This window comes from Pleurodeles waltl, chromosome 2_1 (assembly GCF_031143425.1).
Source record: "Pleurodeles waltl isolate 20211129_DDA chromosome 2_1, aPleWal1.hap1.20221129, whole genome shotgun sequence".
NCBI lineage: Eukaryota > Metazoa > Chordata > Amphibia > Caudata > Salamandridae > Pleurodeles > Pleurodeles waltl.
The window spans coordinates 669,087,415-669,115,101 of NC_090438.1; the positions used below are offsets into that span (position 1 = coordinate 669,087,415).

The following is a 27,687-nucleotide window of genomic DNA, read 5'->3' on the forward strand; positions in this document are numbered from 1 at the left end:
TTTTGGGTGTTTTACATGATCTGATCACTGTTTGTACTATATAAATGTTTACAGATTAGGATTTACAATTATGGTACGTTTATAATTGTACAATAACCGGTAGAGCATTAATTGCAATCAAGATATTTGTGTTGTGTTGTTCCTTGGATCAAACATCAGACTACCTCCCTTCAGCTAGGCTATGACTGTTCAATAAACAAGGCTCAGGAACCCATATTTCTAAGTTCTTATCATATTGTCTTGTGCAGAACAACTAAAATCTCATCTTTGATATTACTATGTTGTTTCTGCGGCTTCTGGGGTTGTGGGGAAGAGTCTGATATATAGCATCTATTATTTAGCCATTATTGGTGATATTTCTTTCACACAGATCGAGCCACTGAGGAAGCGGAGCTCTTCACATGAAAATAGGTCTAGCACAATGACATCCACTTATGTAGTGAATTGGGACCACAATTATTAAAAACATGCATACGCCTTTACAGAACTGAGAAGTTTACAGAAACACTTTTAGGTTAACACATCTCAAGGCAAATGTGTGTATTTAAACTGTAACAAGTAATTATGTATACACTGTTTTGTAGCTGTTGTTGAGTCAGGATTTTTATTTTATTAACTTTTCATATTTTTGTTTTGTGAATTAACAGAAGCTGCATGTTAGATAAAGCAAGCATGGCATACGAAAATGATGACGATTTTGCGGTTGGCCTTCCCAACACCACGTTTGAGCCTTTCATTCCTGATCCTGTTATCAATGCCCTTCGCACCAGCTTTCTGCCATGCATGTACACAATCATCTGCTTTTTTGGACTGGTGGGCAACTCAATGGTTCTCGTTGTTTTCATCTTCTACGAAAAACTCAAGTCACTCACTGATGTGTTTCTGGTGAACCTGGCCATAGCTGACATCTTGTTCCTCTTCACTCTCCCATTCTTGGCATATTCTGCCTCACATGGATGGGTTTTCGGCCTCATCATGTGTAAAGTCATCTTTGGGATGTACAATATTAATCTGTATACTTCTATGTTGACCCTCACATGCATTACAGTTGACAGGTTCATTGCTGTTGCCCAAGCCACCAAGGCCCGACGATTACAAGAAAAAATCAGACTTTGTGGAATAGTCACCTGCTTTGTAGTTTGGGCAATCTCCATACTATTTTCAATTCCACAGTTTAAATTCCATAAACTATTTGAATACGATGGCATGCTTTGGTGTCTCGCAGACTATGAGCCTTATCACGTTGGACAGGTGGTGCGTGGATTTCAAATGACAGCTGGATTCTTTCTACCTCTTTCCATTATGATTATCTGCTACTCAGTAATCATCAAAACCATAATCCATGCTCGTGGGCTTGACAAGCAGAAGTCCCTGAAGATCATAATTGTGATTGTTGCAGTGTTCATTGCCACTCAGCTGCCCTATAATATTATCATGCTAATGTCTATCATTGAGGGTGAGTTTCACCTGAACCATCATTTTGAAAGGGCTGTGATCATCACTGAAACCCTAGCTTATGTTCATGCCTGCCTTAACCCCATCCTCTATTTTTTCGTTGGGGCAAAATTCAGGAAAACGTTGAGGAAAATTGTGAAAGAGGCTCGGTGTTTTAAACATCAACGAGAAGTTAGCAGCCAATTTAAATCCTCCGATGACCCCTCAAAAACATTTTCTGCTTCAAATAATATAGATGCCACAAGTATGATCCGCATGTCTCAAGTGCACAGCTAATACCTTGGGTAAGGGCCAGGTGCTAATTCTGATTGCACTAGGAAAGTAGAAGGACTCCCAGGAGTGCTTTTGAGTTCTTTCCCTCATTTTGAAGGAATGCTAAAGTGGAGCAAAATTATCTGTTCTCTGCTGATTTTACAATGCAGCATAGTTTGTGCTAAATGGTCCTTATCCTTGCTTACCTACAGATAGTGTACACAGTCACTTCTCATTTAGTAGTGTCACAGTAAACATGCAGCACTGATGTGAGGATCTAGGCATGGTAGTAAGGGCCATGGATGCGAATATGGGCCTATTGTGGGCCATGGCTTTCTACAGTGGCTGCCCAATGACACTCAATGGCTGACAATGGAGGTCTTTGGAGGTCCACTGATGATGGGTGGGCTTCACAGCTACCAAGGATTTAGAGATGCAATGGATTACTGACCAACAGCTGCATTAGTTAAGGTGTGCATTACAATTTTAGCCAGAAGTGGTAATTATTGATTTCAGTACTAGAAAACCGACAAGTAGAATAAAGGTTAAATCTGTGCAACAGGGAGTTGGCCAAGAGCACCAATGTGAAAAAGAGACAGCCCTTCATGAGAAGACTTTAAGTGTTCACTAAAACCTGGCTAATAATGGAATTTGCTTAGCTCTTACAGAAGGCATTGGGCTAAAGTTGCAATGTTTTGGGTATTTATCAGAAACTTGCCTAGTATTATGACTTGCCTACTTTGGCTTTACCAATAGCATCTAGGGATTGTTACGTTTGAATAAGATAATTAGCCAATATCGTTAAAAGTTATGGTTTGGAATATATACTAGGTTTCGAGACTTAAGAAAATAAGTGTGCTGGATACTTGGAGAGCAGTGTTAGTGTCAAAGATCGAGAGGCACACTGGCAGTAAGGCTAGATGCAGTAAGGGTATAGGAATTCACTGAGATTTTACAATTAGCATCATGTATATAGCTGTGAACGAAAATGTTGGCTGGTACGGTAATAAATGCAAGTGTGAATGGCATACTTGATGAATAGGGTCATGGCAATAGATGTGCACAAGATATTGCCAAACAGATCATGAGTTTCAGTATGAACTAGAGGGTCTGCACAAGCATCAGCGCTTTAGGTGTGACTGTGCCCTGGGCAGTTGGCCAATAACAGCAAATATGCAGGTCTGTGGTGGAAAACTGGTCAACAGCATCAAATAATTAGGTGTGCAATTAGGACCTGTACAGGATGAGTTTTAAGCTGTAATCATCAATACTTTTTTAAATTATATTTTGGCTTATTTGTTTAATTGCCTCTATGTACCATTAGATATCCATCTCCCTGCCCCAATGCTTGTATTTTAGTGCCACTACCCGTGACTTGTCTTTAACCAGTACCTTGATGAACATGTTTCTGAGACTAAAAGAGGTCCTTGAACTGCAGGATGGCGAGGAATCAGACTCTAACATTCAAGGAAACTTAATGCTGTATAGTTTGTGGCTTTGAGATCTGTGCAGCTAAATTTTAATTCCTGCTTTGACATTTGAAAATTGTGGGATTCTGGGCAAATCGCAATCCTATTCAGTCTAAAATTCTATAATCGCTTTATATGTAATGAATGTAATAAATAAATAGTGTATACACGGTTGATGTCGTCTCTAAGCTTCCTGTTTTCTTGTATATTGCTTCGGTACTCCACTGCTAGGCAGACTCTATGAAAATATTGTTCAGACATACTTAGTGACCGTGCTTCTGAACAAAGCAAAACAATCTGAGCACAAGATATGAGTTTTGTGTTTGAATGTTTGTAATGAAATCTATTTAACAATATTTTAATAAAACGTGCTTAGACCACAGCAGAAACTGTTTTTGAGACAAAAGATGGAAGCTGCAAGGGTCTGGAATTTTTGATTTAGTAATTTAAAACAAATGCATTTTTTTTATTTTTATATTATTTGATAAGTAAAACATATAACGTTGTTGCCTAACAAAGGCACACACTCCCACTTTGGTGTGCTGATATGTTTTTGTCAGAATTTCTTCTTCGTATATTATTATTAGCAAGTTTTAAGGAGTGGTACACTAAAGCAACGCAGTCTCACAAGATAATTGTTTAGGTACAATTCTGGGTATTAGTTTGGTGCTCACCTGGCCACTAAAGCCAGGCTGTGTTTTCCAAATGACAAAGTCCTAAAAGAAATTTGCTCTAACGCAGATAACAGGTGGCACAATGTATTGCCCCTTTCTGCTCCCTTGTCGGAGCTTCATACTATTGAGCTCAGAGTTTCCAGTAGCTTGCCAAAATGCCTTCAAATCAGGAGCGAAATATCAGGCTGGTGCAATCTTCACACCCTCTTGACCAAGAAGGCAATTAGCTCAACTGATTTCAAGGTTCTCAATACCTTCATTAGATGGGCTGGGCCAATGCCTTTGCAAATAGGTCAAGATTCCTCAATCAAGCAGAGACAATTACTGCTTGTACAGGAGATCTTCTTGTCCCATACAAGGACTCATGGCAAAGCTCTTGGCCAAAAAAGTGTGCATTACTAAAGCTTCAAACTTTATTTTTGGTGCAAGGTTCCAGCTGTAATAGAAACCTGTAAGAAATCACACTCTGCAAATAGGACTGCAGACTGCTGTACAGGGTAAAGGCAAGCATTCAGTCAAGGAGCGTTACAAGAGGTAGGTGGTTTGCTACTTCATTGTAAAGGGTTTTTTAAAGTTTGAAGTGGTGCGTCTTCAACTTTTTCCTAAGCAGTGTTCGGGCTGTCCTTGTGGATATAGGGATGTTGTTTCATATCCTCGGTGCATAGATGGAAAAGGCCTGCTGCCTTGTGTTTTACTCTTCATAATTCTTTGCCTTCAGTCGGATGGTGTCCTGGCTGTGGTCATGCAGAAAGTCACCAGAGATGGTGAGCTTGTTTGCAAGATGAAAGGTGTGCTAGTCATGATAGCTTTGCAAATAAATTGCTAACTCTAGCAAAGAGAACTGGAGTTCTTAGTCCTAAAAATGCTTCACTTTGTCTTTTTGGGTTTATTTTTACTGTTTCTGGTCAAAGCTTTCTTGGCACCTGTCAAAGGAACTTGACAAACATTGTCCTGGCAATTAACCTTGCTGTTGCCAGGGAAGACAAAAGACATCCTCCTCTTTAGTGTGATGCTTACAGTGGATTCATGGTTGTCACCTTGGCTTTGAACAAATCTAGCATAAATGAAGCACCAGTTTTTGAAACTTTAGGGATTCAACCAGAGGTCACTTGCGTTAATTAAGAAAGGTTTTCTTTAGCACAGCTCCTTAGTAAGTGTGTGAGATGGCATTACACAACATCCTATATTTTTTCCTACTAACACACATGATTCAGAAAGGTAAATATACACAGGTATATTTAGTCATGTGTATATTTATTACTACATCTTATCACTCTTTTGCTATTTGCCCTTTCCAAGTGGAGATTTACACCTATCTCTCCTGAGGTTGTATTTATGATTGTAAAATAACTACTACTAACTCTACAACCGTATGTTATGTCCTGCTTCATTGGGTCATTGGGGGGATGTCCATCACTGGGGTGGATACCTCTGCATGGGAGATGGAGGTCTCTGTTTGGGAAAGTTTTGGAAAATGTAATATGTTGTGTATTTTAATGTTTATCTAAAAGTAAATTAACTTAAATTTATATTATTAGCTTGGAAATATTAGCTCAAACGTTTGTAACACAACAACACCACAAATTAAAAATGTATTAAATTGTCTTGTAGGTCCCCATTATCCTAATGAGATTACCGGATTCAGGTGGCAGAATCACCTGTTCTGCAGGAGACTGAGTCTGATCCCACACCATGTGACGCCTGTTGGCCTAATCCGGGTTTATTCCGGCTAACTTGCAGTACCTCATCTCCACCCGAGAGCGGAGAGGATTAGGGCAACCGGGCGCATGACATAAATGACTCCTCAGGAGAATCGTTGTCACTCAGATCTCATCCGTTTCTCTCATTTACAGTAGTCTCACATGTGCAAGGACAATCAGAGGCAGAATAAAGTTCAATAAGGTTTTATTGCAATAACTGTATCTTAGATAATAAAGCATGTATTACAATAACTAGGATGATGAAGCACAATGAGAATAAAATTGTGTCAAGGAGAGTAAAACACAAGAATAACGCTACCATTTTGTCACTGGAGTTTGTCTAGATAGTTCCTACCTATGCTATGTTAGAGCACAACATGTTAAGCTCTAATTCTGCCCTTCAGGTTCCACCTGGGAAGGCATCATCCCTCATACCTGAGCAAAAGGCCTGTGGTCTACATAAACAGCCGCAGGGAAGCAATCAGCATACAGTTGTGGTCATCTGGCTGGAATCTCCCTCTAACATACATAGGCCGAAGTAGGGTTTTATAATAAAACATCTGATGTTTCGAGAAAGGATCCCCACGTAAGAGTGTGTAGGTTTCTGTGAATATTGGAAACAACACGTAACACTTTTGCAGGCAACCTATCTTATTGCAGCCTTGAGAAAAGCACAGAGTAAAAGAAATGTCTTGTTTAAGAACGCAGTGCTGACCTAGGCTAAGAACAGCTAGATAGAGAAAATAAAACAAGACCGCAAACTTGGCTATTGTTAAAACATGGCTAGGTTAAAGGCACAACGGCAGGCCTAGTTTGCTAAAATAACGTGTATAAAGCTATAGCTAAAATGGCTACACAACACCCTCCCCTTGCTGGTTCAAAGGTGGGTCAAAGCCTAATTATATGTAAAAGCTACTAAAATTCATCCTAAGGCATATATATGTGAGTGTCAATAATGACACGTTAAGAGACACTTGAGGATGTATTAAAAGGACAATCTAAAATGTTAATTGTGGCATAAAAAAAGCCGAATTTCAAAAGTCAGAGTCATCTTTAAAGTCGCCAATTGAATCCGGCAGGTAGTAAAGTAGGAAGTTCATTGCTAAGGACAACCAAGGAGCATTCATGTTCAAAAGCCTGAGCTCCAGCTGAGGCAGCAGCATTCCATGGTGTGCCCAACAATGAGCTTAGAGCTGCAAAATCCAGGTAGGCCAACTCATAAATGGCTTCCTGTAGAAAATGCACCTTCAACGCGAATGTCTGGAAATGAGCCCTCAACGAGAACATCAACAGATTAGCGTCCAATGAAAGCAAGCGCTGTGTAGAAGGACAAACTTTCAGTGCACATTCAAAAGAGCACCAGAAGCACCGAACCACGGGCTGCACACAATGCAAAACTGGTCTGAATGACAGAGACCAGTCACACTCTAATTGCTCCAAGAGTGATGCTCCAAAGTACTGCATCATACGTTCACGACACAGCTGCGCTGGTGGAAGCGCTTTCAGTCCTCCTTGTTGTAAAGGGAAAGTCATTTTCCAGAAAAAGTAGCAATAGCAAGATGCCACCTATTATAGCCAAAGTTATTGGAAATACCCCGAAAAATGCTGGAGAATACTGAGGGGATGGCTGAAGATATTAAGTCATAGAGGAGAAGGTGTGAATGAAACCAGAACCAACAGCCTTAAAGAAATTAGTGATTCTAGTAGTCCTGGACGCATTAAATATCCGTCCCACGAGTTCACCAAAGTGTCTCGGAAAGTTAGTACTTAAAAGGGACTGTATCTCTGCTGGTGACCTCGCAACCTGAAGCGCATAGGTCTCCCATGCAGATGTAAGCACCACATGATTTTGAAACAATGAAGCCTTGAGTCTGCTCGACTTGTCAACATTCACAATTGTAGTAGGGATATGGGGCCAAATCTCAGCTACTTCTCTCAGTCCTGTAGGAGGGAAAAGTACATTCCAGCAGCATGTAACAATTTTGGAGACGGAAACAATGTAAACTATTCCAGCTCGAATCATACAACAGCTCTCACTATTAAGGCACACATAGCTGCCATTCGAGAGCACCTGGAATGCAGGTCTAATCAAGGGGACTGGGACTCCGTTCAGATAACAAGCCAAGTTTGCTGCCGAAGCATTACACACCCTGTGCAAGGACAGCTATTTACAAACCACTGATTGGCTGACAGGAGTCTTGCATTCATTACTGCCAAGAAAGACCTCTTTCATGCTATTGATACATTTGTACGAGAAGGGTAGCTCTCACAGCTCATAGATGTAACAATCTCCTAGCCTTTCATATCTGCCCACTGGAATGTGTTTTAAGCAGGATGCAAACTGAAGTGTTGAAATAGGAATTAACCATTCAGCAGATTGTATTTCAGCCACAGTAAAAGGCAACTTTTCTAATTTCTCAATATTTAACATGACAAAAGTCGTGTTCTTTTTTAGTCATTAGTTGTTGTTGTCGCATTAAATTAAATGTGGAAAATATATCCCTCGCGCTAACCTGTTGCCAGGGAATGCAACCTGCCTACAGAGTTTTAGTGTTTTAGTGTCCAGAATGGATCTTAGTTGACTTTGTCTATGGTGTAAAGAGGACATGTCGCTCTGTACTATGTCTATTGCAGAGGAAACAATGTTGTTTAAAGCATATATTCAATCGAATAGGGTGTTAATCCCATTATCTACAACAACTAATGCCTTCTGTAAATTTCCCTGATCTATTTGCCTTAACCGGGAGGCAGTTTCTGGTTCAGAAAGCTTCCATATTTCATTTTAGACAGCATATAAGAAGCGCTTTCTATGTTGTTTTCTGGGGCCTGACAGGAAATCCTGTAAGTCAGTATCGTTAGACAGGAGACTGAGGTGTTCCTTAACAGCATCTAGTGAGGAACTTTTCAACCATTGTTGGCATAGTTTCCCTACACTATATGTTGCTACTATACACGCATGTTTAGATGACACATAGCAAGGGTCAGGCCTACTTGTTCTAAAACCCCCGTGGAGTTTACAAAAGATTTATGACACCCATTGGTATCTATTGGCCAAAATAACCACCCACCAGGACGTGAAATTGAAGCATCAAATGTGCCGTTTCAGACCCATTCATCGAGCTGATCTGCTGTAGCATTGATTAATTTTTACCATTTGTAAAATTTTGCAGGGGCAGGAATACTGGGCACATTCAATTCCTTAATTTTTGCTAAGCCTAAACAGCTTGTCTGTTGTACAGATTCATTCAAAAATATCATTTAAACAGGTATCAGGCATGCTCTAAACAAAGCTTCCTTTCCCCTTATTTGCCATTTTTTTGTTCCTGACACACTTTTTAAGTCAATCGACTTCAACCGATTTTCATAGCCTTCTATAACAAACCGGGAAACAAAGGAATCTGAATAGATGAATTTTGTGTCTGTCAATAATATATGTAAATTTTCCATCAATAGCAATTTGAAATAATATGACTCAGCATTTTTAACATTGTGCCTATAAAAATACACAAATTGTTTAGAATATGTTTTAGAACTCCCTTGTGGTGGAGTTGGACAATGTTCCCATAGTGTATAATTAAAAATAGTCTTTGGGGTACTTGCTCTGTGAATTAAATGGTGTCCAAAATAATTATAACAGAACATATCTCCATAATTTTCTTTGGATTGATAAACATCCTCACTTTCAAGTACAGTAAAATACTGCAATTCAGTCATCATAGAATCAAGTGTTTTCACATCCCAGTCATCAGAAACAACTCCAGGTATTATTACATAATTCATAGAAAGTTTAAACACATATGGTATTTGAATGACCTCCATCGGGCAGTAAATATCAAATGTGACTTTATCCCAAACAATCCCATCAGGAATTGGTATAGCGGAAATGTTCACAAAAGACGAGTCTCTACGGATCTTGTGAGATGAAAAATGGTGTTTCAGGACCTCACTAACCAGTTCAACTGTTGATCGTTCAGGAAGGTAATGACAATGTATTAACCAGTTCTGTGCAGAGGACTTAAATATTACGTTCTGGCACCTGAGCTCGGAGGGAGCGCTAGCGCTCCCTCCGTGGGCTTGCCTCCCACCCCCCCCCGGCAGGGATGGAAGTGGGAGCCCTTCCTCTTCCACCCCGACCCCACCAGTGACGTCTAATAACGTAATCGCGCTGATGTCATCAGAGGCCACCTCCCATCGTGCTGGAAGCTGAGCTTCCAGCGCAATCGGTAGAGAAATGCTTTGCATTTCTCCACCAGTCATGTGATGGGGGACCTGAGAGGCTTCAAAGGGAAGGAAAATAATTTCCTTCCCTTTAAAGTCTCTCAGAGTATTTCAGCAGCCAGATCGTGAAGCGATCTGGCTGCTGAAATACCCACTAGACACCAGGGATTATTTTGAAAAAGGAAATTGGCATAAGGGGAGCTACCCCTTGGGCAAGGGTCACTCCCCAGGGGGGCAATTATTTTCAAGGCCTTTTATGCCCCCCCGGGGGCAGAGAGACCTATTGTTATTAGGCAGTTGGGGGCAGAAACCTCTTGGAACCAGGGATTTTTTATTTGTAGTATTTTTGTATTTTTACAGATGGGGAGCGACCCCTTAAGAAAGGGTCACTCCCCTGGGGGGGCAATTGGTATATAGACCATTCCTGCCCCCATTGGGGGCAGATCGGCCTATTTTTGTTAGGCCAATCTGCCCCCAGGGGGGCAGAAACCACTAGACACCAGGGATCTTTATTTTTTTCAGTCAATTTCATGCAAGGGGAGCGACCCCTTGGGCAAGGATCGTTACCCTGGGGGGGGGAATTTATTTTAGGCCATTTTCGCTCCCCTTGGGGGCATATCGGCTTATTTCTATTAGGCCGATCTGCCCCCGGGGGATGGGGGGAAGAAACCACTTAGGCACCAGGGATTGGTGGTGTGTATGTGTGTATTTTGTTTGGGGGGCAGCCCCTTGGGCAAGGGTCGCTCCCCATGGGGGCACATTACTGTTGGCCATATTTGCCCCCCTTGGGGCAGATTGGCCTCTTTTCGGAAGGTCCATCTTCCCCCAAGGGAAGATTTGTTTTTTAAAATAAGAGGGTGGGGGTATGGCCATATCCCCACCCCAAATAAATGGGGTCAAAGTGTTCTGCCCACCAGTGGGCAGATGGGGCAATTACCCCTGATCCACACCACAGAGGGGGCAGAAAGTCTACTAGATGCCAGGGAATTTAAATTTAAAAAAAATTGTGGGGTGGTGGCTACCAACCAGTATGGGCCTGGTTATGCCCCCTCCCCAACTGAAGGGGGGTAACAGTCTTTCAGCTCTCCTCTCGCACACTAAAACATCTTATCCCATGGCAAACAAGAGGACATTTGATTATTTTGGGTTTTGGTTTTACATTTGGTCCATAAGAACTTGGCTAACTCTCAAAATTGTCCCATTTGGAATGGTGAGGGCTTCACTTTATGGACTTTGGGACTCTGCCACGTAGAAAAATTCACAAGACCTAGACACATCTGAAAACGAAACATCTCGGTGATTCCAGGATGGTGTGCTTCACATGCACCCGCACCATTTTCTTACCCACAATGACCTGCAAACCTCCAACTTTGCAGGAAATCACACATTTTCTCCACATTTTTGTGATGAAACCTTCCGGAATCTGCAGGAATCCACAAAATTCCTACCACCCAGCATTGTCTCATCTATACCGATAAAAATTCTGCTGCACTTGTCAGCCTAAATTAGTTTTTTTCAAACTGCCCTTTTGGTTCCCCCTCAATTTTGACATGTTTTTGGATCTTCCCTGTCACAAGCACTTGGCCCACCTACACAAGTGAGGTATAATTTTTACCGGGGTCTGAGTGGAATGTTGGGTGGTAGGAAATTTGTCCCGGTGCAGTGATCCTACACAGAAATGTGGGAAAAATGTGATTATTTAGCTACATTTGAAGTTTGCGGAGGATTCTGGGTAAGCAAACATTGGGGGATCCACGCAAGTCACAGCTCCCTGGACTCCTTCAGGTGTCTAGTTTTCAGAAATGTCTGGTTTTGGTAGGTTTCCCTAGATGGCTGCTGTGCCCAGGACCAAAAACGCAGGTGCCCCCGGCAAAAACAGGTAGTTTTGTATTTGATCATTTTGATGTGTCCAGATAGTGACAGGGCATTTCCATTTGCGGGCAGTAGGCCTACCCACAAAAGTGAGGTACCATTTTTATCGGGAGACTTGGGGGGGCGCTTGGTGGAAGGAAATTTGTGGCTCCTCTCAGATTCCTAAACTTTATGTCACCGAAATGTGAGGAAAAAGTATTTTTGTGCCAAATTTTGAAGTTTGCAAAGGATTCTGGGTAACACAACCTGGTGAGAGACCCACAAGTCACCCCCTATTGGATTCCCCTATGTGTATAGTTTTCAAAAATGCCATGTTTGGTAGGTTTCCCTAGGTGTCGGCTGAGCTAGAGGCCAAAATCTACAGCTAGGCACTTTGCAAAAAACAGCTCTGTTTTCTTTGGGAAAAGGTGATGTGTCCACTTTGTGTTTTGGGGTATTTCCTGTTGTGGACGCTAGGCCTACCTACACAAGTGAAGTACCTTTTCTATTGGGAGACTTGGGGGAATGCTGGGTGGAAGGAAATTTGTGGCTCCTCTCAGATTCCAGAACTTTCTGTCACTGAAATGTGATGCAAAAGTGTTTTTTTGCCCAAATGTTGAGGTTTGCAAAGGATTCTGGGTAACAGAACCTGGTGAGAGCCCACAAGTCACCCCATCGCATATTCCCCTAGGTGTATAGTTTTCAAAAATGCCATGTTTGGTAGGTTTCCGTAGGTGCCGGCTGAGCTAGAGGCCAAAATCTACAGCTAGGCACTTTGCAAAAAAACACGTCAGATTTCAATCTAAAAATGTGTTGTGTCCATGTTGCGCTTCCTGTCTCAAGCATTAGGCCTACCCAAGCAAGTGAGGTACGATTTTCATCAGGAGACTTGGGGGAACACAGAATAGCAAAACAAATGTTATTGCCCCTTCTCTTTCTTTACATTTTTCCTTCCAAATGTAAGACAGTGTGTAAAAAAGACGTCTATTTGAGAAATGTCCTGTAATTCACATGCTAGTATGGGACCCCGGTATTCAGAGATGTGCTAATAACCACTGCTTCTCAACACCTTATCTTGTACCCATTTTGGAAATAGAAACGTTTTCTTGATAACTATTTCTCACTTTTTATATTTCACCAAATTAATTGCTGTATGCCCGGTATACAATGAAAACCCGTTGCAAAGTGCAGCTCCTTTATTGGCTCTGGGTACCTAGAGTTCTTGATGAAACTACAAGCCCTATATATCCAAACAGCCAGAAGAGTCTAGCAGACGTAACTGTATATTGCTTTTGAAAATATGACATTGCAGGAAAAAGTTACAGAGTAAAATGTGGAGAAAAGCGGTTGTTTTTTTACCTCAATTTCAATATTTTGTATTTTATTTCAGCTGTTATTTTCTGTAGGAAACCCTTGTAGGATCTACAAAAATTACCCTTTGCTGAATTCAGAATTTCGTCTACTTTTCGGAAATGTTTAGCTTTCTGGGCATCGAGCATTGGTTTCACACCCATTTCTGTCAATAACAGGAAGGAGGCTCAAAGCACAAAATATAGTAAAAATTGGGTATGTCCCAGTAAAATGCCAAAATTCTGTTGAAAAATGTGGTTTTCTGATTCAAGTCTGTCTGTTCCCGAACGCTAGGAAGATGGTGATTTTAGCACCGCAAACCCTTTGTTGATGCCATTTTCAGGGAAAAAAAAACCACAAGCCTTCTTTCTGCAGCACTTTTTTCAATTTTTTTTAAAAAAAAGGAAATTTTCGCTGTATTTTGGCTAATTTCTTGATCTCCTTCAGGGGAACCCACAAAGTCTGGGTACCTCTAGAATACCTAAGATGTTGTGAAAAAAAGGAAGCAAATTTGGCGTGGATAGCTTATGTGGACAAAAAGCTGTGAGGTCCTAAGCACGAACTGCCCCATATAGCCAAAAAAAGGCTCGGCACAGGAGGGGAAAAGGCCTGGCAGCAAAGGGGTTAATCAAAAGAAAGCAATAACAAAGCCATTCCAAAGGAGGAAAGCTAATACAGTCAAGGAAAGCCACATATAGTTCCATGGGAAAATAAAGCAATCTGTTTTAAACCAAATCATCAGCTCTCGTGTTTTTGACAGTTCAGATACAGTAGAGGCAGAAGAGTCTAAGAAAGTATCAGTGATATCGGCAAAGTATCCAGAAGCAGTTAGTGCAAAAACTGGAGCCGTATTTTAAAGAGGAGAACTAACAGTGGTCTCCCGCAGTGGTTCATAATAAATGACGCCACCTGTTTGTGTAGAAGTCAAATCAAATTGATCAGCAATTTCTGTGTTGCTTGTTGCAATAGATGTTAGTGGAACTAAGGCAAGATCATTTTCACCCCTACGCAAGCTCGGAGAGGTGCCAGCGTTGCTGCTCAAAACGTGTAGAGGGACATCTTGACCAGTAGTGAGAAGGATTCGGGAACTACTGGTTGTTCCTCTTGGTCCGCTGTGCGGAATCAGCCACATGGTATAACTTGACATTGTCAATGGAGACCAATTGTTTTTTTTTAGAACCAGGCAGCGGTGGTAGAATAACAATTATGGTCCTGTTTATTCCCAGGACTGGAACCGGTGCACGATAAGAAGGTCCGAACTCCTTTTTCACAGCAACTTATTCACATACTAGACCCACAACCCTTGGAACCAAGGGGGTAGGTGTTATTGGTACATCCTTAATTCCTAAGGAGGCAGCACTGGCAAAAGCATTGTCGTCACAGAACTGTTGTAATTCCTGCAAGACAGTGACACATTCATTTATGTCAAAAGGTATTTCTGCTGCCTCCACGCCAGGACCATCAAGATCTGACACATACATTTCAGTTCCAAACAGGCACTCGTATGAAGTAGGACCCCCCAGGGACCTTCTTGGCAGATTATTAAGTGCTCTCTGAACTCCATACAAGTGGTTAAGCCAACTACGACCCGTACCTAGTACTCTGGCTGTTAAGGATTGCTTTAAATCTCAGTTTTGTCGCTCTATGACACTATTTCCCTCGGAATTAAATGGAGACAAGTAATGGAGTTGGACCCCTAACGAAGTCAAGGCGTCCCTGAATGCCCTTGAGGCAGAAGGAGGGTCCTGGTCCAAGTGGAAAGCCGCAATTGCATATGTGCTGATAAAGACTTGCAAATCTTTAATAACAGTCCGAGCGTCAGCCGAGCGTTGTGGCCACACCCATAGAAATCTGGAGCAGGAGTCAAAAGCAACTAAGATATCAAGCTACCACAATGGTTCAAGTAGACACATTATAATGGTTTGTTTGAAGTTAGGAGGGGTGTCTGCAGTGGGCGTTTAGCAGAGGAAATTTTAATTTGTTGGCAGATGTCACAACAAAGGACATACTGCTTGGTATGTTTGTATAGACCTGGCCACCAATAACGAGCCTGCAATAATGTTATTGTAGCCGTCACATCAGCATGGGCAGAGGCAACTCCCTCATGTGCTTCTTTGATCAACTCTGGTCTTAGGTCTTTATTGGGAATTACTCAAACTCCCATGTCTGGTATTTTCAATCCTGTGTCAATGAAGCCTCCCATCAGTAGGAATATTTAATGGGATATCCCATGGGTAGATGTTTGCCGTCAGCCGAGGCTTGCATGGCAGTCAGTATTTCATCAACCGGTTTCGTTCTAGAACGAGTTACTGCAGCAACAGAAGCCGTAGCTACTGTTGATTTGGCTGCTTTATCAGCAAGTGTATTTCCAGCAACGTGTGTTCCAACGCACTGGTGTCCAAGTGTATGTACAACATGGACATTTGGAAGTGGTTTCTTTAGATCTGCTACTGACCACCACAGAAGTCTGTGTTTGATGGTGTTACCTTTGGAATCTCTGGACCTATTCTGGTGCCAGTAATGCAGATATTCATTGAAGGACTGGACGCAATAGTACGAATCACAGACAATCAGTGTTAGCTGTGCACGATCCGTATGTTCCAGTGCCATCACCAGAGCCTTTAGCTCTGCTAGTTATGCAGTGCAATCTCCTAGGGTTTGCATGAAGGTATGTTGCTGATAGAATTTAGCCACTTACGACTCCGCAAGCAGCAGAGTATTGATGCTTTGTGCCTATTGCAAGTTGTGCTGAGTCATTGGTGTACATGACTCTTTGATATTGATCAATAGGCAATGTATTTGCCGGAACTGGGTATTCTAGTTCATATTGCAAAAATTCTTGAGTTTTTAACTTTGGGTCAAATATATAGTCAACATCAGTGGTTGTCAGAGACGTTGCCCATTGGATCCAATGTGGATGTAATGCCTCAGCATTTGGAACGCTGGCTTTGGTAACAGCCTCAAGGGCTGGGATTGGAGATACAAAAATAATACATTGCCCCTGGGCTAGTGGTCTTTCTTTAATGACAGCCATATGAACAGCAGTGAGAATTTTCTCGGTGGGAGCAAAACGTTGTTCTGCTGCTGAGAACATATGTGATTTGTATGCAATCGGGACTGTCTCCCCCTCATTGAATGTTACTTAGGTAAAAGCCAATGGCACCAACAATTATTCTGATGATCAGATGCATTTTATTGTCCCTTGTGTGTAGGATTTGTGCTGCAAGCATGTCTGTTTGCAAAGCACTGAGAATGCATGTGTGTTCAACTGTCCAAAATTTGCTGGAAAAGCCAGGACGTATCAAGTCATATAAGGGTTTGATGCCTGATGCATAATCTGGAAAAATGTAGAAAACCCAATAATGATTGGAATTTTTTGAGGGTATTTGGAGGTTGTAACTGTGCGAATTTTTATAAGAATTGTGGTGGTTGGCTCTTTTCTTCACTTGATAATTCGGATCCCAGAAGTAGGACACTAAGGAAGGCTATTTTTGTTTTTTTGAAGTTGAATTTATAGCTGAATTCGGCAAATCCTACAACAATGCGGACAACCCGTCTTAGATGTTGCAGTAATTCATCATCCATAAAATAGATATCATCTACATAGGACAATACTTAAGGGTCAATGTTGTGCAATATTGAAGTTACATGAGCAGCGAACAGTTCTGGACTGTTCTTGTACCCCCTGTGGAATTTTCTGGGAGTCTAATGCACTGAAACCTGTTAAATCTCTACTCTCAGGTGCTATATTTTGACAGAAGAAGCCATTGGAAATATCCAATGTTGTTTTGTATTTTTTGTGCACTATGTTATTCATAAGTGCCGTGCTATGAGAGTTTTCTATAGCATATTTGCGTGTATGACTGTTTCAGTGTCTGTAGTCTAAGACTATTCTGTATGAATGGTCCGGTTTAGCTACTGGGAATAAAGGATTATTCAGTGGTGAGACACAGGGTTCGATTATGCCCGGTACTCTAGTTGTGTGAGGATTTCCCTCAGAGGTGCCTTAGCATCATGTTTTATTGGGTACTGGGGTTGAGGTTGGGGCTGGGGTTGATTTTTAATTGGAATTATATGATAGGGGGAATCCTTATCCCACACTACGTGGTTGCGATATAAAGTGGGTGCCTGCGCCAATGCCCAAATAATGGTGTAGGATTCTGCAAGCTCATCGGGAACAAGAGGGGAGAAAGAAGGTTTAATAACCTCTTCTCTGTATGGGCAAGTACGGACAAATTCAGGTGGCCAATCCTTTTCGGCTAGTAAAATATCATAAATGTTTACGACGCGGTCCCAAAGGATTTCGTCAATTGTTCGTTCAATGTTTCCGTCTAACTGTATCGTTACTTTGTACACCCTGCCAAGCATGGAAAAACGCATGTCTGCAGTTTCAACTTGTAAGAAGTCATCAGTTGCTTTCACCTCCAGATACTCTTGAAGATTCCAGCAAAACAATTGTGACCTCTGCTGCGCTGTCTAGCAGAGCTAGTGCCCACGTCTTGTTTTTCAATAAAGTCTTCTTCTTGAGTGACATGACGAATCACATCTGCTGCCACATTTTTCTTTTTGAATTGGGGTTTGTGCTGGGGAAGTTTCTCTTCTTTTTTAACAGAAATTTCGGTTGAGCATTGTGATTCCTGTCTCGGTTTCACGTACTTAGTTCGTCATCTGGACGCCCACCTCTCTGACTGAGTTTTTCCAGTGAGTCCTGAAAGGAACGAGATTGGCGTGCATCAATATATTGATATCTGTCAGGCGTTTTTATATTATCTTTATTTCTTAGATTATATCTATTTTGAGGGGTCTCTGTATGCGGAGAGTCTCCCCTTTCTTTTTTAGGTGTTTGTTGTTTTTTATCCCAAGGTTTTTTAGAACACTCAGGTGCTTGCTTTGTAGAATCTTTATTAGATTTACCCTGAAACTGTGGTTTCATGGGTCTGGGCCCCAGACTATCTCGACCAATACTAGAGTAGGTCTCCACGATAATCTTTGGCAGCTCACGTTCTTGATCCTGCGGAGGAATGTCCCTGAGCAACATACGCACAGCTAGTGCTACTGCTTTCCCTTTAATGTTACTTAGTATAATGGAAGATATAGTGGCAAAATTGTCCATAAGTTGCATCCCCAAGTCCAGGGCCAGGCCACCCCCATGTTCATCTTGAATTTGTTTTAACACTTCCAGAAGATTGGCAAGTGTTGGTGTATCGTGTGCGGTAGTATAGAGCATGGCAAACACTGTGCCCCAAGTATTGTACTTATCTTCCGTGGGAACCATCCCAAATAGCAAGCACATAGTTAATATTCTATGCTTATCCTGAGGTCCAGAATGGGGAAATACTGCTTCCAGTGCATTTATTTTTTGAGCTAACCAAAATGGAATTTCTTCCCATTTGGCGGGGAACTTACCCATAATCAAATATACAGTCGCAGGATTAATGCCTGGCATTACTGCATGTGATTGAACAGGGGCAGCATGTGCTGGGTTTGTATTTAATGTTTGCAATACAAATCGTACTAATAATCTGTATAATGCCATGAGTTCAGCATATAAGCAATGGACCTCAGCTACGGTCAAGGTTGCTGCATCAGGATACGGTGTATATGTGGCCAATGAAGGCCAGGTAGGACCTTCATTACATAGAGGACGTAAACTAACATGTAGGACTGTTTGTGGTAGGGTGCCATCAAGCCAATTGTTATGGTCTTGATAAGATAGAGGTATTTCTAAATATGCATATGCTCTATATTCTGCATGTATGTTTGCAGGTGTATAGTACAGAAATGTATTTGTGTTCTCATAAAGTGCTGGAAATGTGACCCAAGAACAGAAAGTTTCTGTTCTGTATGTTGCATGAGCCTCAACAACAAATGTAACTGGACCCCACTGGGCCGTTAGGTCATGTGCCAATAAATGTGCAATAAGGGGTGGTTGCATAATGACTGCAATTGCTACCTGTTGCGGGTTCACCTTGGTGTATGGTAAATTTAGTTCAGAGATAAGTGCACCAAATGGGGATTATCTTTTTAGAGTTCAAGCTTGAACAACCTACAGTGTTAGTTAGGTACTCCCTTACTTAGCTGATGAGGAAATATCCTCAATACCACGGACGTCTCATTATATAGTACTGAGGTGTATTTGCATGTAGTGAGACAGATACTCAGGAGCACACGAAAATTAGAGCGTGACCAAACGTTGGCGCCGACATGTCATGAAGGTTCTCATTATCATAATGAGACTACTGGATTCAACAGCAGAATTACCTGTACTGCGGGAGACCGAGTCTGATCCCACACCATGTGACGCCTGTCAGCCGAATCCTGGTTTATTCCGGCTAACTAGCAGTACCTCATCTCCACCCGAGGGCGGGGATTATAAGGGCAACTGGGCGCATAACATAAATGACTCCTCAGGGGAATCGTGTTCGGATCTCATCCATTTCTCTCAGTTACATTAGTCTGACATGTGCAAGGACAATCAGAGGCACAGTAAAGTTCAATAAGGTTTTATTGAAATAACTGCATCTTAGATAATATATCATGTATTGCAATAACTAGGACGATGAAGCACAATGAGAATAAAATTGTGACAAGGAGAGTAAAACACAAGGATAACGCTACCATATTGGCACTAGGGTTTGTATAGATAGTTCCTACCTAAGCTATGTTAGAGCACAGCATGTTAAGCTCTAATTCTGCCATTCAGGTTCCCCCTGGGAAGACATCATCCCTCATACCTGAGCAAGAGGCCCGTGGTCTACCTAAGCAGCTGCAGTGAAGCAATCACCATACAGTCATGGTCATCTGGCTGGAATCTCCCTCTAACATACATGGGTCAAAGTAGTGTTTTATAATAAAACATCTGATTTTCCAAGAAAGGATCGCCACATATGAGTGTGTATGTTTCTGTGAATATTGGAAACAACATATACCACTTTTGCCTGCACCCTATCTTACTGCAGCCTTGAGAAAAGCACAGAGTGAAAGAAATGTCTTGTTTAAGAACGCAGTGCTGACGTAGGCTACGAACAGCTAGATAGAGAAAATAAAACAAGACCACAAACGTGGCTATTGTTAAAACATATCTAGGTTAAAGTGCACAACGGCAAGCCTAGTTTGCTAAAAGTATATTAATTAAATGTATAGCTATTAACGTTAAGAAATAAATAGTAAATACATTACTTAACATCACTAACATTCTTATCTTTTATATAAAATTTTGTAAACCTGGTAAAGAGTTAAATGTTTAATTTAAAACATTTTAGATTGTTTTTCAAATAAAGTTTAAACCCCTCCTGTCCATACATGGCCATGTACATCACTAAGGGATGACAATCTCGTGCCGGTAAGTAAAAATTTTATCAAGTCTATTTTATTTTTTATATAAAAGAAAACATGTTAATGTATGATATAAAAGTAAATTCACCTCAAACATCTATTATTAGCATGCAAATATTAGAATACAATTTTATGACACCATAATGCCTCAAATTAAAGGTTATCAAAAAATAACAATGTAAATATATTAAATAAATGTAAACATATTTTTAAACAATAATTAAAAATATTATTTACCTTCACTAACCATTTTATTTAATTTTTTTTTTTAATTTCCATTTCCATTAACGCCTCCCATTTATTACTAAGCATTTCCTATTTTCCTGCCACTTCTCATTGTCCCTCCCAGACTTAGCACAAAACCCTCTCTGCACAAGTGGTGACTACCTCTGAACAGAAAAGGTAGGAGAGGCAACAGTTGTCAGCCATATGTTTGTGAATTACCTTCTGTAGTACACAAGCAGTACTACTGTAATATTAGTTTAAGTTCTATAAATGCAGTTTGAGAATCTGGCCCACACCTAACAGCAAATATACCATCCTAAATTTCAAATCTCCTCTTGATAAAAACAATACTCATGTGTGGACCCCCTTAGCTTGAATTAAAGTGCACAAATATTTTTATTTGAATTTTTTTCAAGTTTCTTTCATAGTTTTGAAAGCAGATACCCAGTAAATTATCACTAGCATTGAGCCCAAAATGGACACAGATGTTTGCAGGAGCTCTGCATTCAGACTGCCTTGGAGAAGATACATTGGACCTGTTTTGTGATGGTAGATGTTGTTTTTGATCCACTCAGTTGTTTAGGCCAACTCCAAGAAGCATCTGAGGATTAAGTGGACGCATGATGTTCTACAGAAAAGGAATAGGTAGGCTTCAGGACACAATTGGAGATGAGGGTAAACATGGTGCCTTACTGCAAGACATGATACGGGGTCCTAACTGGGAATTGCTGCTGTTTTGAAGAGAAAGGGCAAAGGCATAGTAGATTGAAAGGAAGAAACATTTATAAGAAAAAGGCAGTATCCGAGGGCCAGCGCAGCAGGGGGACCTCGTCTGATTTCTTCTAGTCTTAGAAACCCACCAATTCAACAGTACCAAAGTGATGCTACAGATCCTGAGATCAATGCTGTGTCCGCTGTTGAAGGAGATTCTCACCTGTTGAAAGTGATGTTGTTGTGACTCACCATAACCAAACATGATAAGATTTAGGATCATCAGGATCAAAACCGTACCCTATGGGTTATGCTTCATAGTGAGAGTGAACTTGCTCCTCAGCTCAGCTTCACTGCTGTGCTGCCAGCAACCTAGAACATACCCTCTAACTGGCTCACAGGGCAATTACTCGTAATCACAATTAGTGCTACTGAACACCTAAATACGAGTGATGTTATTACTCAGCTAGCTTCATCAGCATACCACACAAAAAGTTAAAAACCTTGGGGAGACTTACTCACCCTTTCACCAAGATAAGTTCTTTTCATTTACCAGTCAAATTGTTCAAATGTATTCTTCTTGACTTGGTTCTATGGGCAATATTACTAGATAGTGTGGTGTAACACGGTTGTGTTGATGTTTTATGGGCAAATCATAGGCCTTGATTATGTGTTCCTACATAATCCTGAAGGTGCCGGCAATGTCAGCTGCTTCCCCTTTAGAATTATATGGTCTAGGGACCAGTGTATTTCACCCCAAGGCTTTAACTGCTGAAACCAGCTGAAGTTTCCATGTGAAATACTGTTTGCAAAATAGGGAATAACCGGGGAATTTGGCTTGAAAGATCAAATTGCCTGGTAATTCCTAATTTCTTAGGGCAGCCTCGAGGTCTACACATAATAAGTAGTAACTCTGCTCCCACTCCATTTTACAGCTGACCCAGAATCTATAACCCAAGTTACCAGACACTACAACAGGGCAGTCATAAGTCTCATAGTGTTTTCCTCACATTGTTTATGTGAGAAAATTCCCTTATATGAGCCTATTTAGAAATGGAGTCCAGTTTCCTCAAGTGCTCGTTATTACTTGATTTGGTAATCCATGTACAGCCTTGGCACCATCAAAAGCAGCATAAAATTAGGAAATGTTGCCCACTGGGGAGAGCTGATGGTAACATACGGGCAATCTATAGACATGAAATATGCAGGAGTCACGTTGAAAGCTTGTGACACTGATACAGAAGAGTAATGTTTATTTTCCTTGGCACCTAATTTAAGTTTTAGAAATCGACAGAGTTGTACCAAGGGAAAATTCGAGGAAATCTGTCCCAAAGGAATCAAAAAGTAACAACGAACAGCAAAACTACTAAATTCTACTTCATGACTGACTATTTCTGTGGAGTACTGTTATTCACAAACATTACACAATATGCCCACAAGTCACCAGGTGGTATTTTTAATTAGATCCCACCTCAATTAGAACAGCTCTTTTTCTTCTCCATATATATGTGAACTTGAAATATATGTAATTGTGCAATGGGCAGAGCTTGATGTAGCGAATGTGATTCATTACATACGTGTTGAAATTACAAATGCAACAAAGTGGAGTAGCTTCAATTTGATCTTGTTAAAACTTACATTTCTGCTGTGCTGTGGTCCAGGGAGTTCCCTTCTGACTGATTTTCGGTCAGAGATGAGTTAACCTCTTGAACCTGAGTGAGTTCTTCATCTGTGATGATATCAAACACTATGTCATCTAGTGGCTTTGCATCTTCATCTGTAACTAACATAAAATCAAATTTTGTAAGGTGGGTGCCTTTCTTACATGTAGCATGTGACTAAGTATGTATTGGATAGTAGTGAGGGACAAGCTACTTACCCTCAGTAACACCTTGTGTGGATGAGATCATATCTAGCCGCAGATTCCTTACCTTTGAATTATCATCCCCAAGCATCAGGCAGGATCCAGAAGATTTTCATGAGCAGCACCCCTGTGCACCGTCTGTGCCGGAAATTACATCACAGTTGTTATTTAGCCACCATCAAGGCACACCAACGTCAGTTTCTTTTCACAACTTTCCACACTAGAAGTGCAAAGCCATAAAGAGCAATGACAACTGGTGTGTCAAAACTAGGGTCCTGAAAGGGAAGTCCCAGCCAATAAAAATCCTTTCTCAGAGCAGGGAGAATTGGAGGGTCAGGAAAGAATCTGCAGCTAGATATAATATCTACTGGAATAGGTGTTACTGAAGGTAAGTAACTTGTCCATCTGACAGAGATTTCTAGCAGCAAATTCCTTACCTCTTGATATATCCCCAAGCAATGCCATCGCTGGAGGTGGGCCTGCGAACTAATTTAAAAAAAGAAGGCCCTGCAGGACCAAATGGGCAAAGTGCCTGTACCTACAGACCTGACTGTACAGGCAGTGGTGTTTGGTAAACGTGTGCAGAGATGCCCACATTGCTGCCTGAGAGATGTCCAGGACTGGAACTCTGCATACTAACACAGTGATCACAGCTTTAGCTGTAGTAGAATGAGTACACAATCCCAATGGGGTTGCTTCTTGGCCAGTGTGTATCAGATCTTCATGCAAAATACGACCCACCTAGAGATGGTCCTCTTATACACTGACTTACCTTTCTTCGCATTTTCATACCGTACAAATAGTAGGTCATCCATCCGGAACTCTCTTCTATGCTCAAGGTAGAGCTCCAATGCTCTGTTTGGGGCCAGGCAACAGATCTCTTCCTTAGAAGGATGTGGCGGTGCGTAAAAAGTAAGCAAGGTGATAGGTTGGTCTACATGAAAAGGCGTGACCACTTTTGGCAGAAAAGAGGCCCTAGCACGAAGCACCACTTTGTCAAGATAAATAGAAAAGTAGGGCGGCTTGGATGATAAAGCCTGCAGCTCACTCAATCTGCAGGCAGATGTAACTGCCACATGGAAAGCTGTTTGCAATGTGAGAAGCCTAAGAGGACAGTTGTGAAGAGGCTCAAAAGGAGCACAAATCAAAAAGGTCTGAACCAAATTAAGATGTCACTGGGTCATAATGAATGGCCATGGGAGGAAGAGATGTGTAAGACTTTTGAGGACCTATGTACAATAGGAGACTTGAACAAGGAATATTGATCAGGCAACCACAAAAAAAGCAGAAATAGCAGGAAACTAGCCTTTAAGAGTGACCAAAGCAGGGCAAGGGAAAGAATAAACAGTAAAACCTCAGAAAGAGGGGCATAAGGGGGATCAACAAACTTTTCAGTGCACCATGGCACACATTTCTTACAAAGACAAGCATATACCTTTTTGGTGAAGGGCCGCCTGGCTGCGGAGATGACGTGTACAGACTTCAGGAGGAAGGTAAAAAGCTGTCAACTGCTGGCACTCAATTTCCATGCAAGAGGACTGAGAGTTTACTGCTTCGGGTGAAGAACCCTCTCGTGCTGCTGTGCACAAGATCCTCCTGTGGGGGCAGTCTGGTCAGAGAATCAATTGACATGCTCAGCAGCTCGGGATACTAGACACTCCGTGCCTAGTCCAGGGCCAAAAGGTTTCTTGGGACCAGTCATTCCTGATATTCTTGAGAAGTTTGGGCAGGATTGGAATGGGCGGAACGACGTACAGGAGGCATGAATTCCACTTGAGACTAAAAGCGTCTCTGAGAGATTGCCGCTTTGGCGCTGCAGGAGGGGGTGGGAGGCAGTGGACTGACCAGACAGCTGGCCACCTGACCCAGGAAGCCAGTGAGTCCCACGTCCTTGGCCACGCAGAGGCTAGGCAGCATGCATAGCCACAAAAGGAGCAAAAGGCAGATTAGGGGGTGGGGGCAAGGGGCCACTGTGCGGCTAAAGGACTTTATTAAGCATTAATGCTCGAATCGCTTGAGTGCCAAATCTGCCTTGTCTCTGAAGAGAAGGGTGTCATTGAAGGGCATGTCCATCAGGGAAGCTTTGACATCACACAAAAAGCTGGACTTCATCAGTCAGGCCTGGTGCCGCACAGCCATTGTTGCAGAAATCAATCTACCTTGCAAGTCAGTTGTGTCCAGTCTGCAACAGATTGTGAACTACGGTGCATCTCTCCCATCAGCAACAGCCTAATAAAGTACAGTCCGCACCTCCTCTGGGACCTGTGGCAGCACCTGCACAACCTTATGCCACCACATGTAGGAATAATGGCCCAAAAGGCATACAGTGTTCACAGACTGCAATGCAAGGCTGGCAGAAGAAAATAACTTCTTCCCAAAAGAATCCAAACTTTTGGATTCCCTATCCAGGGGAGCAGTAGGGAACACGCCATGGAAGGTTGAGGCTTGAGCCACCAAGCTCTCAAGGGTGGGGTCTGGCATCAGGAAACTTGTGTCCCCAGGTACAGGGCAATGGCAGTAAATTGTCCTATTCACAGGAAACCCTTTGCTGAGTTTGGACCAGCTACCCAGAAGGACGTCAGTGAGGGAATCAAGAAGGGAAGCAGGGGTTTGGAGGTGGAAGCTCCCAGTTTCAGCACCTCTGTCAAGAGATTAGTCTTGACAGCCACTGAGGGTAGCTGAAGGTCCAGGATCTCAGCTACCCTCCTCACCCCCATAGCATAAGAATCTCTCTCCTCTTAAGCCATGGTAGGGAGAGAACACCAGTATCTGGAGATGTGTCCAGTCCACTGGCTTCACCCAAGTCCTCATGCCAGTCCATTTCTTCTTTCTAAGGCTGGTATTATAAAGGGTCCTGCAACCACCCCCATTCTTCCCCGAGTCCTACCCCAGCAGATTAGGGTGCAGGACCCGAACAAGAAGGCAAAGCTCCTACCGGCATTGGAGTCGGCTTTGGGCAACGCCCATCCAGCTCTGTGTTGGAGTTGGGGATTACAATGGGGATGGTGCTGCCAGTGGGTGCCAGGAGCATCAGCAATGGGACCAGCACCAGGGAAGGTCAAGGTGGTACGACTAGCGCCGGTGCAGATCCAGTACTCGATCCCTGACAGCCCATCACTGCAGAGGCCGAAGCTGCCGGTGCAGAATCCAATGGGGCCCCTTCTGACTCCGCGGGACCTGAAAGCGCTCCAGCAGGGCCAGCCTACTCAAACATTAGGCTCATGGCCTCATAAGATTCTTTGAGTTGGGCTGGGGTCGCTCTGGCTCCCGAAAACTTAGGGATGCATGGAATTAGCCCAGGCGCAGGTTCTGAAGAACGAGGCCCAGAATGATGACGCCACTTTGTCATATCGGCCAGGAAGAATTCAAAGTGTGCTTCGACTTCTTACTTTTTTCTTGTGCCTTGACTTACCTGATTTCCCTGATGACTTTGAGTAGGAAGATGACAACTTCAGATTCCGCAACAGGTCCAAGGACGTTCCTCTTGATCGAGACCTCTACCTGCACAAATTCACATGCCGTGCTTGCCATCAGTTTTAGGGAATGCTCCCTCAAAGGCTTTGGATGCATGCCCTGACACTCAGAGCATGACTTCAGGTCATGGTAGTGCTCCAGACACCACAAGCACACGAGGTGCGGATCTGTCACAGGCATCGCCCGATGACAGGAACCACAGGGCTTGAAATGAAAATGTCACTTACCCAGTGTACATCTGTTCGTGGCATCAGTCGCTGAGATTCACATGGTATGCATGAGCTCGCCATCTGGTGTTGGGTCGGAGTGTTACAAGTTGTTTTTCTTCGAAGAAGTGTTTTCGAGTCACGGGACCGAGTGACTCCACCTTCTGTGCTCATTGCGCATGGGCGTCGACTCCATCTTCGATTGTTTTCCCCGCAGAGGGTGAGGTAGGAGTTGTACTATAGTAATAGTGCCCGCGCAATGAAAAATGTAAGTATGTACCTATTAAAGGATTAAGTAATATATACAAATGTACAAAATTGAAGGTAACTTCTGAACTGCTACAGGCTTCCGGGGAGGTGGGTGGGTCCATGTGAATCTCAGCGACTGATGCCACGAACAGATGTACACTGGGTAAGTGACATTTTCAGTTCGATGGCATCTGTCGCTGTAGATACACATGGTATGCATAGACTAGTAAGCAGTTAGTTCCCCATAAGCGGTGGTTTAGCCTGTAGGAGTAGAAGTTGTCTGAAATAGAGTTCTTAATACAGCTTGACCTACTGTAGCTTGTTGTGCGGATAGCACATCTATACAGTAGTGTTTGGTGAATGTGTGAGGCGTAGACCAAGTGGCTGCCTTACATATTTCCTGCATTGGGATGTTTCCTAAAAAGGCCATTGAAGCACCTTTTTTCCTTGTTGAATGTGCCCTGGGAGTAATGGGCAGTTGTCTTTTTGCTTTAAGGTAGCAGATTTGGATGCATTTAACTATCCATCTGGCTATACCTTGTTTTGATATTGGGTTACCTGCATGAGGTTTTTGGAATGCAATAAATAGCTGTTTAGTTTTTCTGATGTTCTTTGTTCTGTCAATGTAGTACATTAATGCTCTTTTGACATCTA

At 42.3% G+C, this 27,687-nt stretch overlaps 2 protein-coding genes across 8 annotated transcripts in view; one reads left to right on the top strand and one right to left on the bottom strand.

The window, feature by feature from the left end:
- Positions 1-3,377, top strand: part of CXCR6 (C-X-C motif chemokine receptor 6) — a 34,824-nt gene extending 31,447 nt beyond the window's left edge. For 2 of the 3 annotated variants that reach the window (XM_069216374.1, XM_069216384.1), the window contains exon 2: positions 648-3,375. In XM_069216374.1, the coding sequence (XP_069072475.1) occupies positions 655-1,731 (1,077 nt within the window). In that variant the 5' untranslated portion in view covers positions 648-654 and the 3' untranslated portion in view covers positions 1,732-3,375. Of the gene's footprint in view, positions 1-647 lie in introns of all 3 variants that reach the window. The other variant, XM_069216392.1, reaches the window with a different exon arrangement.
- FYCO1 (FYVE and coiled-coil domain autophagy adaptor 1) overlaps positions 1-27,687 on the bottom strand; it is a 733,597-nt gene that overhangs the window by 219,124 nt on the left and 486,786 nt on the right. For 3 of the 5 annotated variants that reach the window (XM_069216401.1, XM_069216409.1, XM_069216438.1), the window contains one exon: positions 22,879-23,023. In XM_069216401.1, coding sequence (XP_069072502.1) covers positions 22,879-23,023 — 145 coding nt within the window. The remainder of the gene's footprint in view (positions 1-22,878; positions 23,024-27,687) is intronic. The other 2 variants (XM_069216428.1, XM_069216419.1) reach the window with 2 other exon arrangements.